General features: G+C 46.0%; 1 protein-coding gene across 5 annotated transcripts in view; it reads right to left on the minus strand.

The window, feature by feature from the left end:
- Window positions 1-13,501, minus strand: part of TNIK (TRAF2 and NCK interacting kinase) — a 154,383-nt gene that overhangs the window by 48,572 nt on the left and 92,310 nt on the right. For all 5 annotated transcript variants that reach the window (XM_068200291.1, XM_068200290.1, XM_068200289.1 and 2 more), the window contains exons 5-10: window positions 13,050-13,160; window positions 10,649-10,739; window positions 9,158-9,288; window positions 5,774-5,828; window positions 4,904-4,982; window positions 797-972 (exon numbers count right to left, since the gene is read on the minus strand). In XM_068200291.1, the coding sequence (XP_068056392.1) occupies window positions 797-972; window positions 4,904-4,982; window positions 5,774-5,828; window positions 9,158-9,288; window positions 10,649-10,739; window positions 13,050-13,160 (643 nt within the window). The remainder of the gene's footprint in view (window positions 1-796; window positions 973-4,903; window positions 4,983-5,773; window positions 5,829-9,157; window positions 9,289-10,648; window positions 10,740-13,049; window positions 13,161-13,501) is intronic.

Below are 13,501 nucleotides of genomic sequence, written 5' to 3' on the forward strand. Positions count from 1 at the left end.
TAACAAGTTTCTTCTGCTATCTGATCTTTCTTGCAGAGGACTTTGATAGGGCCTGGAGAGTTCACTGAAAACATTCAGTTTAATAGGTTATTCCTAGTCAGCAGAATTGCTTTGGGGCAAGGGTCTTATCTGGATGTTCGTTTGCACAGCTCTGCTCATCGCTGGTGCTGCAGGGATGTCACGTAGATCAACACACTTGGCATGAAATACGTGAGCTGGGGAAAATTCAGCTTAGCAGCTTCACCCTCCCACACGCCAGCACGGATCTATGCAAACGTAAATTTTATACACACGCTTTAATGAATCAAAGCTTAGATGTTCCATGTGGAAATTACCACCTGGACTAAAAAAAGGCATCATTTTTCATTAGGGGAAAAAAATAATATTTAAAAACACTGATTAACTCTAATGACAGTCACCTGTCTGCTTTGCATGAACACCCATTGTTTGGTTACAGGTATTTATTTTCATTTCAGTGACTGAGAGGAATCAAACCAAACAAAACAATCTGTCCCCAAACCACATGAAGGCTCTCACCTATTGAATTTAACGAGATTGCAAACAAACTCAACCATCTGAGTGAGGGGAACTGGTACTGAGACCATGGGCAACCCAGTCCTCTCTGTCTTCCCTCTTTTACCCATAAGCTTCACCTGCCTGGATGTGTCCTGGTCTGCACTAGGGATCCCCAAGCACGTGGCAGAGGTCACGGGTTGCCCAGACAGGGATATCTGAGCACATGGCAGAGGTCAAGGACTGCTTCCTCTCCACTAACCCTCCTCTCTTCTCCACTGACCTTTCTCTCCTCGCTTCTTTTTAGTCCTGTCGATGTGGTCCTTGAGCTGGATGCGGACCTGCCTCTCGTTGGGCTGGTCTCGGATGAAGGGGTGCTTCATCAGCTGCTCTGTGGTTGGTCTCTGGCTGTGGTTCTTCACTAGGCAGCTCTCAATGAAGGACTGAAACTTTTTAGACCTGGTCAAGAACAGGGAAGGAAGGCACGGAAATAACAGGTAAATGTATCGATTCTCATGGTAGAGAAGATTTTTCTCAGTTCTTGCTCGTTATCCCAAAAAGCTGGGAACCATCAGTATGACCAGAGAATCACCAATGGCACCCAAGAAAAGGCAAGGGAGTGTTCCTGCTCCCTTCCCTCTGAACCTGTGAAACTGCAGGTAGAAACCAGATACAACACACACAGATATAAACACAATGCCTGAGTGGATTGTTTCTCATATTTTTCATGCACCCCAGGCAGTGTTTCAAGAGATGAATCTTTGTGAAGGTGAGTGGGACAAGCTAGGTTATTTTTTTTTTTAATTGAAGTCCCAACATTGCAGGGCTTGGTAGAGCTCAGGCACCCTTTGGGTGATGCTGCTGCCTGCAGCCTTTCCCTGCTCTCTCAGCAGCATCACAACCCACCAGGGCTGAGGGGTCAGCAAGCCCCAGACCCCCTGATCCAAGAGACTGGGACAGGCTCTTTTAATAAAGATGGAAACACAGCCCTGCCCACAAAGTTACATTCAATCTCAGCTAAAAAAGTTTCAGCCAAATCTTTAATAAACAAATTTGTCTTAGTCTCAATCGCTACATATCCAGAGTTTTCCTGGAACTAATTTCACCACATTATAAACTCAAGAGAACAGGGATTTTCAAGAAAGGAAAATGTTGACAGACTACTGTAATCTATGTTGCTTTAGCAAATAAGAAAATGAATAAAAATTAATGTCAGAAGCCAACAGATACTACAGAATTGCATTAGAAGTAAAACAATAAGCTTTTGGGGATTTTACTTTTAAGCTGTCAGACTAAAAGTGATTTATCTTTCAAGTCCTAATCCATACAAATTGAGATGCAAAAATAAAATATGCTACTGGATCCAATTAAATCTTCCCTCCAGCTCTGCTAATGAGCAAATCTGCCTTCCCCACCTTGCCTTGAGAAATGCAGTGTTTCAGTGTACCCAGAAGGCACAATCAATGTGATGCTCAAAAAAAAAAAAAGAAATAAATTTTTAAAATATGATTCTCCCTTGTTGGTATGAAGCTGGAGAGACTCCAGTCCTGGATGTGTGGTCCAGAGCATGTGCAAATACAGTACAGGTGAAGTAGCTGAAAAGTTATCCTCCTGGAAGTGATGAGATGGGGGTCCCAGTGCCCTGTGATGCCCTAAGACACCTTTGCTACCTGAGCAGCTATGGTTAGGGATATCCCATCCATCTTCCAGCTCAGGCTGCTGCATTTCCCAAAATCTTCCTCTCTCAAACAAGCCAGCCTGTCCAGTGGCCAGTACAGCCCTCACTGGAGCTGAAGACCAGGGCTTTCTCCCTGGCTGTGATCCAGGAGGACTCCAGCACACGTTTCATCCCCTCCCCAGGCCCAGGTCAGCCCACCTTCCTGAAACACACGTTCCTCCAGCTCCTGGGGTTTGTAAAGCTTAAATCAATGTTTGCAAAGCCTTTGCAGCTGCTTGGATGAAAAGTGGTGCCACAGTGCAAATATCACCTCATTAACAAAGAGGTTTCACGTCTTTTACAATGCAGGGCTAGAGAAGGTTTATGGGGACAAAATCACTAAAGTTTGAGTTCATTTTGCCTGCAAACAGGGGAAGAGGAAAATAAAGCTTCATTGCTGGCTGGCTGGCTTTAATTGGGAAAGAAAACGATACACCAAAGACTTTCGTTTCATAGGAACACAGCACTATTTCAAAAGCTAGTTTGAGGATTTAGCAAGTAAGAAAATTATTTTCCTCTCTGCAATTTTTAATTGAGGGCAGGCTCCCATGCCAGTGTTCTCTCTTGGCTTTCCTGACTTATCCTCAAAGGGGTTGGAGTCCCCTCACTACTTTTACATGCAAGAAAAAAATGGTCTGCCCGTGTAGTGTACTTTTATTTATGTGTTGCTGTGCACAAAAGCAAGGACAAACTCAAGCTGAACCTTTCTGCATTTTGCTTTGGTCTTGTGAACTGTGGTTGTGAAAACCAGCCCACTGACTGCCAGGAAGCCACCCCAAAAGCCTGATCAAACATCACTCTTCCTGGGATGGGCTTGCAGAATTCCAGGACTCATTCTGGCAAGGTCCAAAAACCTCCAGCTGAGAAATAAGCCAGGGACAGCAAATCTGCCCAGTGCCACACTGAAAATGCTGCAAAAATTTGCTTTCAAGGAGCTGATTGAGCTTCACCTGGATCCTTTGGAGCTTTCCACTGCAACGACAGCTTGGAAGATGAATAGAGGTCTGAGCTGCCTGAGATACACATCCCAGCTCTGATGGACACCAGATGCCTGCTTGATCATGGAAAGGGAGCAGAGGCCAGGTGAGCACCAAGCTGCCTCTTGAAGCTGGAGTTTTATTACACTATGGCTTCCCAGGAGATCTTCCATCAAAGCACCAAGGATGCCACCCCTGGCACAGGCAGGGCACAGCTCTGGGCAGACCAAATGACCCCAGGCAGACCCCACAGGATGTGCCAGCTGCCAGATGTGTGTGGGAAGGTGGTGTCCAGCAACATGCCATCTTGCATTAAACACATCCTGCAATGGCAGGGCAGGGACTAAAATATAAATTCAATCCCAGCTCCATTTTTACCTTAAGGACACAGGGAAACATCCTGCTCAAAATCTGCTTTCATCAGCTCCCCTCTGCCTGGAGGCTGAGGGAGTCTTTGCTGAATAAACAGCACTTTTGTATGAAAAATAAACTCTCAAGTCTCACAATCCTTTTTGTGCTGTAGGAGTGAGGATAACAAAGGAGCAGACTGGTGATCTGGCAGAAAACAAGCACCTACACTATTTTCTCAGCTGACTAATTGTATCCTCAAAAGGTCATGCAAAGAGAGCAAGAATATCTGACACCCTCTGCAGAGCCAGCTGGGAATGGTCCCTCTCCTCCTGGTTTGGTACTGGAGCAGCTGATGATCAGGCTGACAAAACTGAGATCCCTCCTGCCAAAGCCTGGGTGAGTTTTTAGGCTGGTCCTAAAAGCCCAACACCATGCATCCAAAGCAGAGGACTCCAAGTCCCTCTCGCTCCTCTGGCAGCAATAAAATATTTGCTGCTCTTGCCCTAGGTGTTGTCAGTACATACCATGGGCTCTTCTCCTTTTTACTGGCGTGCAATCAATAAGGAATTAAGCAAAATTTAAAGGATTAAGGCAAAGCTTCCCCCTGTGATCCCAGCTCATCGAGGAACAAGGGGCAGTGCTGTCTCTCTAATATCTAGCAGATCTTTCCTGACTACACCACTGCTGAACCTGGGGCAGGAAAACAGCACAAACCAAAGACAAGTGTTTTTAAGGACTCCACTTCCATCAATACAGAACACACAGTAACAAAACAACATCTGGCTGGGCTTCAGGAATATTATTCCTGTGGGTTTTTATTGGCATGCCTCATTTTCTTTCCTTTTTTTTTTTTTCCCAAAACAGTGATGTCTCTTTTCCTGCAAAATTTTAAAATAAATCCCAAACAAAGTACAAATCTCTGCATTCCTGGGCCTTCAAGATAAACCATCTTTTTTTTTTTTTTTTTTTGGCCTGGATACATGTTTCCACTTGAGAACGGAACCTGACTGGAATGAAACGGGAGCCAAGTAAAGTGTCATCAGACTTCAGGCTGCACAAACTGCCCAGGAAAAGCCAATTCTGCACTGTGAAATGGCAGGCTGAGTGTGTTGCTCTCTCTGCATACCAAGGAAGGCCTCCATCCCACGGTGAATCCTTCACAGCAAACTTCCTTTCCATGGAAGACCATAACCCAAACCTGCACTCACCAGGGTGATGCTGGAGACCATCACCAACCCCCAAAACTACAAAAATATCAACACCATGTCCCCAGCGTGCCCAGCTGCAGAAAAAGATTGCTCCAGAAATGTTTTTACAGTCCCTAAAGATGGAGAAAGAAACTCACCACTTCTTTGATTTCAACCTCGGGGCCGGGTTGCGGGGGATGAGGAAGAGGGCTCTCATGGGATGCATGTCACACAGAGCTGCAATTTGTAAGAAGAGGCATTAAATACAGCACAGACATCCAACTGGGAGATCCAAGCTTCCTCAGAGGCTGCCAGACCCTCGTGGCAGGATGACTGCAGCAACAACCCCCCCAGAGACACCCCCCAGCCCTGGGGCTCAGGTGAGGGCTGATGTCCCCATCCAAGGGCTGTGAGTTCAGGGTCTGATGTCCCCATCCAAGGGCTGTGAGTGTCCCCAGCACCACCAGGCTCACTGCAGGGACTGGCTGGGGACATCTCTGCTCCTGCAGCTCCAGGTCCTCAGCACCTGCCAGGTGCTGACATCAATGGGCCAGAGCATGGGACAGCCATGCCATGTGGCCCATGTGGCACGATGCTCTGCTTTATTTACTTGCATTTTCCAGCAAGGACAGTCTGAGGATAATGCTGAAAACCGTGGCAGTGTGACCTGTGCAGGTGCACCCAGCTTGTCACTATCAGTGTCACACCAGCTCTGAGGTGTTTTACCTGCTTCCAGTCCTCCACCCCTTCTTCATCTGCGTTTTATTTGAGGAAACCATGTCCCAGAGTGCTCCAAGATGTATCAGGTGTCACATCAGGTGTCCCACAGGTTTGCTCACTGTCCACCCGCCCCCTGGGCCATGCTACCCTGGCAGCTTTGTCCCCACGGGTGCTGTGAGCTCCACCTCAGCAATCCCAGGGAAAACCTTGGGGTGGTGTTCCTTGCACAGAGCTGAGCTCTGGCTGGTGCTCAGCAAACCCCAGCATTTACAGCCCAGGGACAATGAAGAGAGGCTGGCTCTACTCACGGGGAGCACCTTCGGCCATCTCGATGGCTGTTATCCCCAGAGACCACAAGTCACTCTGTGGAAGAAAGCAGAGGGACACTGCCAGTGCAAGGAGAAATGCACACATTTATTTCCCCTGTTCCCAAGCCTCGCTCAGCCCTGAGGCTCCTGAAGGATCAGAGCAGAGACAACGCACCTCTCTGGGAAACTGATTTCATACCTCTAACACTCTTCCTTCCATCTTCTCCCTTGCCAACAGGAACACCCAAATCCCCAGCTGCCTGGCAGACAGCAGCCGGGAGCTGCCCTCCCGTGCCTCCTCCCCACCCCACCATCACTACCGAGCTGTGGCTGCACCCCTAGCCCTGACAATGAACCCCAGTGATGGACTGGCTCTCCTGGCAGTGCAGGAGGCAGAGGCTGGACGTGCCCAGGGAGAGAAGTGAGTACAACCCATCTGCTGGACCGGGAACACGACTCAGACCAGTGCTGGTGCTTCTACCTACGGCTGGAAGGGATGGACTCTGCCTTCCACCCTTCCTCTGGTACATCCAGCTCTCCCTTGCCCTGCTTTCTGCCATGTCCCTGAAGTCCCACTTCACTTTTCTCCTCTCCAGTTCAAGAGCTGCTCTTTCTAAACTGTCTCAAGCCTCTAAACCTACCATTTAGTTGCTGTTAGAAAGGTTGTTTTTCCCAGTAAAGAGTCCTAAAAGCCCAGCTAGAGCTAGAGAGAGCCTCTAGGAATCACAAGCACCTTTTCACATACACCCTCCAGGAAAGGCAACCTGGATTTCCAATTTCAGGGCACTTTTCCTCATTTTTAGCTCAAGTTCTCCCTCAACAAATGCTGTCCTTGCTACACATCTTTGTACCTGCTTAAAAATTCTCTCTCAAATCTTATTTTCAGCCCTTTCGCAGCAGAGTCTCCTCCATTCTTTGTGTCTGGTCAGCTGGGATTTCTGCTGCATACTTAATTATCACAGTCTTTCCACATGATTCAGCACACATGACCCCTTCCCTCTGGGTTGCCACTGAACTCTTTCCAAATTCCTAATGTGTCTTTCCATATTGAGGTGCCCAGTATTATATGCAAGATGCCAAGTGATCTTAAAGCTGGAGCAATACAGAAAGGGATTATCATCTCTCTAAGTCTCCCAGAGAAAGCAGAAAACTCAGCGGGAAGCACACATTTTATAATGATCTGGAATTCAGGAATTTTTTTTTTTTGAGTGGTTTTTTATTTTTAAGACTGAAAAGCCTTTCAGCCCATCCAGCAAAGGGATGCTGTGCTAATAATGTATTTGCATTGCCTTGACTTGGGAAGGGAAGCAGGTTCCCTTCTCCCCCTCCTTTTGATTCTAAGCTTATTGACAAGATATCTCTGAAGAAAAAAGGAAGACTGGCTGGGGAAAAAAAAAAAAACAACAAATAACCTCAACAACGGGGGGGTTCTATTTGTTCTTTTTAAAAGTGGTTTATTTATGTGAGGAGGTATTTACTGCCTCCTCCATAGATTACAGAGGCATCTTTTCTGGCTAAGAAAACAGTGAGATCAGAGGCTTTTTGTCCAAGGGATTAAGCCTGTGAGGATTCTTTTTCTCACCCTATAAATCTCTTTTTTTGGTATTCAGTATTTTAAGCCAGTCAGCTAAACCTGAGAGCATCTGATTTGCATCCCTTTTAAAAGAAATAATTATAATTTACATCCTCTCCACCCTACTTCAAAGCAAGAGCATCAGGTGTAAGGATGTGATCCAGGGTATGGACTAATGTCCAGTGGCTCCCACATCACCAGGAGCTCTGAAAGCACCCTGCATGCAGCATGTCAGCAGCAATCAGCTCCTGTTCCACACTCCCAGCCACGGGAAAATGGCCAGAGCCAACTTCAGAGAGGCTCACTTTGAGCATCTGATCCTCGGGGACAATAGAGGGATTCTGGTCCTGGAGCTTGTGCATCAGCCCATGGCATATTAAGTGCCCCAGTTATTCTGGCAGGAGGAAAATCCTCAGAGATTTCAGAGGGTAGAAATAGCCTATGAAGATATCAGTCCTTTTAAAAAAATAATAACAAAAAGCTGTGATTAATGAGAGCATTGCACAGGCAGCTGTCGGTGGAGAAGTGGTGAGAGCAGCCAGTGCAGGGTGCAGCCCCCTCAGGAAGCACTGCCCTCAGCAGAGCTGAGGAAATGCTTGTGGTAATTGGTTAATCAAAGAGTAATAAGTAATTGGAGATTAAACTATTTCTACATGTCCCCATCATTAACAATTTCTGTAACCCAGAGTCTGAACTCATACTGGAGAGCTGCTCTCCAGAAAACCCTCAGTTCAAAAGCTGACTGATGCACTTAAATGGTGGCAATAGCAAAGCATCATTAGGCTTCTTTAAAATCATTCATTTCTCAAAAAATTCTCTGAACAATCAGTAATTGCAGCCAAAATTGTATCACAGTGGTGGGCTGTGGCTCTGTTACATTGGAGTGTTCTACTTTTAGAAAGCAGCTCACACCAGAGGGTCTCAAAGTCCTTTTCAAACATCACCTTGTGAAGTGACCTCTCAGCATGCACATGAACAGAAGTTCAGCAAGCTTCACATGTGCCTGAGCTTCCCCCCCAGAGTTCATGTGGCAATGCCCTGCCCTCCTCTCTGGACAAACTCAGTGGACCTTAGGAGGCTTGGAACTAGAAATTCAAGTTCCAGACACTTCAAAAAAACAAGGGACAAAAAAAAAAAAAACCCAAAAAAACAAGGGATATTTCAACAGATGTGTGTCCAGAAACTTGTAGTAAAGCAGGAACAGGATAAACTATAACAAGCTCTCCCTGCTTTAAACATCAGACCTCACTGTGGTTTGAATGGGCAGGTGGGACTCCTAACTTTCCTGTGGATCTGCTGCATGGCACAGGGCTCTGTGCCACATTTTAACTCAGCAGCGATGTTGTGCTGCCACCAATCCAAAAATAAACTTCAAACAGGCTGGAGAGACATGTGAAAAGTAGGTCAGCCCCCTAAACGTCTGATTGTGTGGCAGCCTTCACATCTCCCTGTGAATATCAGCCTGCAGGCCAGAGGATGTGATTTTACCCTTTCTAAACCTGACCTGACTCCTCTCCAGAGTAAATAGAGCAAATACTGCTTGTTTGACTGGAGTATTTAAATACACAGCACCAAAAAGCAGGGTAGAAGGTAGGAAGCCTGAGTCTGACAGCTTTCTCCACACAGGGAAAGACTCCTCCCAGTAAATTCGGATACGTGAACAGCACAACAAAGATTCAGGATGGACCTGAACTGGCATCCCAAAATCCCACAGCCAGGAAGCAGGAGGAGCCTGCAATGCCTGCCAATGTGTTTTTCAGTGCTGCAATGATATACTGAAATCCTGAGCAGGAAGGTGCTCGTTTAGGTACCTTGAAGTCGTAAGTGGCATCGGGATTTTCGTCGCAGGCGATGACCTCGGGGGCCATCCAGTAAGGCGTGCCAATGAAGGTGTTTCTCCTGCCCACCGTCCTGTCCAGCTGGGCGCTGACACCAAAATCCACTGGAGCAGGGAGACAACGGGGCATCGTAAGGTCAGAGACAAACCTGAGCAATGCTCTGCTGCTGAATGTAAAACATTGTGTTCATTCAGAACAACCCTGCACAGCCAGGAAAGGAGGACGTGGCTGAAGACATTCCTGTTTGATCTCTGCTGGCATCAACAGAGGTCAGTCAAGGACAAACCTGATCATCTGATGTCCAGGTTTTGTACAAAACCCCGTGCCTTTTCCTCCTTGCCAGGAGGCAATGAAAAGAAATCACAGCTCCTCATACTAATGAGAAACAGGGTTAGCAACATGAATAAGCAGCAGCCTTTGTTCTACACTTGCTCATTTGAATTGAAGCCTGCCAAATACTGATGGAAGCCTCATTTTTCTACCTAAATTCTTGCTGCAAATGGCAAAAATGCAAAAGACTTAAGGAACTAAGGACCAAGGACAAAGACCCATGGGAAATGTCAAGCAGAGAGCTGCAAAATGCAGCAAAAAATGATGAAATCAAACCAATGAGAGAATACCCTATGGTCCACTAACTGCACTTTGCACAGCACAGTGACTAGAGATTTGCCCTTGAGAATTTCCCCTTGGAGAGGAATCCTCACCAGCATCAAGCCCAACGAGCTGGTGGTGCCATCTGTTAAGACAGGGTTTTATCCTGCTGCAGAGGGAGAGAGGAGGCATGGGAAAACCAGGCTCTCACCACACATGACCAGTGTAAGGGATCTTCCATCACCAACATAAATCGATTGTGCAAAGACACCCTCAATAACATCAGTACTGGATAAGTGAGGATGTGAACACATCATCTGCACTGATCTGCTGCCTTCCCTATGATCTCCACACCAATCCCTGCTCCTCTCTGGGGGGTGACTAACAGAGTGCACAAAATTCGGAGTAGTTCTTGCAAATTAAACCCCTCCATCAGGTTAGCTTGGAAAAGGAGTCTGGATTACGTCATGCTAAACTGAAAATGGATTATTCTCCAGGACACTGCTATGCAGCTGTGGAGGAACAGCCACTGACAACATTTGGTGGTGATCACAGGGCAATTTTCAATCCAGGGCATGAAAATTTGGTGTTGGTTGCTTAACCTGTACCTGGTGGCAGAGCTGTCTGAGCAGAAACACCACCGCAGGTGCATCTCTGCAAGCAGAACCTGGCCATCAACCTCTGGTAAACCTGGCAGTTTGAGGCACAGTACTCGGTCAACACCCAAGGTCATGTATCAAAGCCAACATAACAAAACCCACAGAGGAGCTCTTGGTACCCCATCCTCTTTCTTCAGGTCATGTATAAGCCAGTTTTGCTGCTCCTCCCCAGCCAGCCCACATGCAGTTTCCAGGAATTCTAACCCACTCTTACCTAGTTTCACTTCTGCATTTTCTGTCAGCAATACATTCTGTCCCTTGATGTCCCGATGAATTACTTTGTGCTGGTGTAGATGACTCAAGCCCTAGAGAATTCAGAGAAAGGTTAGAGGAACCCAAGTTCAAAGCATGTTATTTTCTGACATTCCTCCTCAACCAATTATGCTCCAGAAATGAAAGGCTCACAGTTGGAGTCAAGCACTTGAGAACGCTTTTGTTTATCCCATGCTCCAAACACTGTCCCATGTCCCATGCTGGGAGGACATGCCTGGCAAGGAGCCTGTCCATTCTGTAGGGTTTTAACCCAATCTTTTACATTCCAGCAGGAACTTGTATTAACACAAATTCTTCCATCACTCCAGACATGATTTCCCCATGTGCTCCCTTGCCTCAGGGAGCCATTTCTGCGGCAGAAATAAGAGAATGGGTTTGTCTCCTTTCTCCATTCCATCATCCAGAAACTGAAGAAAACAACTCTCGTTTTATTGGTCCAATAAACTGGATTTCAGTACACTGAGAAACTTGTATTTAAAAAGCTACCATGCAAATACAGATGTAATAACTTGCACATATCCCTAATAAAGATATAGCTCAAGTGAAAAGCCTGTCTCAAAGGCCAAAGGTAAACTAGCTTTGCTGTTGTGCTGGTTTATTAGCTCATTAATTTATTTTTGCAACCCACATTTTTATTTCATTAATTTATTATTTCAGTTTTAAAGCAAAATCCACCCAGACTGACATCTTAGGAAAAATATGGATTACTTCAAAAACTAATTTTGCACTAAGTTTGCATTTCACATTAAACATTCATATTTGAAGAAGAAAAGGATTTCTGCTATCACTTCTGGTAGTTATTAGTCATTTTATGCTTGTTACCTTGGGAAAACTGTGGAATAGATTATATCTGTATAGGAGTCCTTTTTTAAGCCACATTATACTTGGTTATAGGCAGCTTTGAGCATTTGAGGCAAAACAAAAATTCCATAGAATTTTAATAAATCCTTTAACAATATGGGATTTAGCCTCTTGTTAGAATTCCAACTGTCCATCACTGCCTGAACCAAGCCTGAGCCACATTCTGCAGCATGAAGCTGGGAGCCTTTCCTCACCCCAAACCCCACAGAGGTCACCCCCCACCACCCCAATGTGTGGCCAAATTGCAATAGGTGACACCCAATGCTGGCCCTGGGACATGAATCAAAGGCTGGGATGTGAGTCACTGCCAGGGACTATTTTAAGGAGCAGGCTCATGGAGCTCATACACTTAAAATAAACCCATGTAACTGTGGCCTCCTGGCACTGAAAGCAGTGTCCTTACAAAAGCTGATGAGTTACAGTGCCAGCATCTTCTGCACATCACTCTGGTGTGGACAGAGGCATTCAGGGTCAATGCAGAAATGCTGTGTCACCTCTGGACACCCGTGGCAGCCTCAGTGTCAGGCACATCCATTTGGAGAGATCATTTTGCCTCACTTTCTTTCATAGAATCAAACAATTGTTTAGGTTGGAAAAGACCTTTAAGACCACAGAGTTCAGCCATAACCCTGACAACTGCCAAGGCCACCACAAAACCATGTTCCTAAGTGGCACAGCCATATGTCCTTTAAATCCCCCCAGGGATGGGGATCCATCCTTCCCTGGACAGCCTGTTCCAGTGCTGAACAACTCCTCTGATGAAGAAATTTTCCCTAAATTTTCCCTTGTGCAACTTGAGGCCCTTTCCTCTCATCCTATCACTTGATGGCTGTTGTAACAGGTTTCCTTCACATGCCAAATATTCCTGTTTTCTCTTGAACAAGTCTTCGGTTCATAGAGCAATAGATTTTAATGCAGGGCAACCATTCCAACCCCATCCTCTAATCTCAGCAATGCAAAATGCAGGCAAGTCTTTGCTGAAACTGCCATCTCCCAGTACATGAAACTCTGGCATGGCCCATTTTAAGACATTTCAGTCAAACATTTATATCATGAGTATAAAAGCTGCAGCATCCTCATTAAACTCAGACATGTGGATTTAGTAAAACATAGGATGCTTCTGAATCATGAAGATTCTTCTTTCCACAGACTTTATTAGTCCTCACCTTTCTGATAACTAAAAACATAATTCTAACGTAAATAAATCTTTGCCCTTTTAATACTAATAGGAGATTATATTTTTGTTGAAGGAAAAAGAGGGTTAAAATTCAGGCAACTAACAGAGCTAAAGGGCATTAAGCAGGGCTTATTTATTATGCATCATACAGGCACATGAATCATTCACGCCTGCTGGCACCGCAGAGGCTCCAGCCCATGGCAGCACAGCATCCACGAAATCTGCGGAGCCAAAGGCTTCCTGTGTCCCCTGAGCACTGAACTGCCACGTTCCCAACAACATTCATCTCCCCCTGGACACGTACCCGCAAAATCTCTCTGCAGATGTAGGCAATCCACTCCTCCTTCAAGGTGTTCCCCTTCGTGTTCTTGATGAGGTCAGTGACGGAGCCCGCGCCGCAGAACTCCATCACCAGCTGCCAAAGGGAACAGGGATGTAATTAATGACATAAATGTCGTGCAGTGACACCACCAGCAGCATCCTGACACTGGCACTGCTTCTGTGGGGACCCCATGGTGCTACACAGAGCCATTGGAACATCATCCTGGACCTATCAGCTTGTAATCCATTTGGGGTTTGTTATAAAATGAAACAATAAAATGCTGGAAGGCTTGAAAGGCTTGTGACCCTCCAGAAGATTGGAACCAAGAAACAGGAATCAGTCTAGTGCTGAAAATCAGCGGAGGAGATCAGAATCTCAAACCCTACCCCTACACGCCCTACTTTATTCTTCTGATCAATGTTTAGTATCAACAG

This window comes from Anomalospiza imberbis, chromosome 10 (assembly GCF_031753505.1).
Source record: "Anomalospiza imberbis isolate Cuckoo-Finch-1a 21T00152 chromosome 10, ASM3175350v1, whole genome shotgun sequence".
In the NCBI taxonomy this organism is placed as follows: domain Eukaryota; kingdom Metazoa; phylum Chordata; class Aves; order Passeriformes; family Viduidae; genus Anomalospiza; species Anomalospiza imberbis.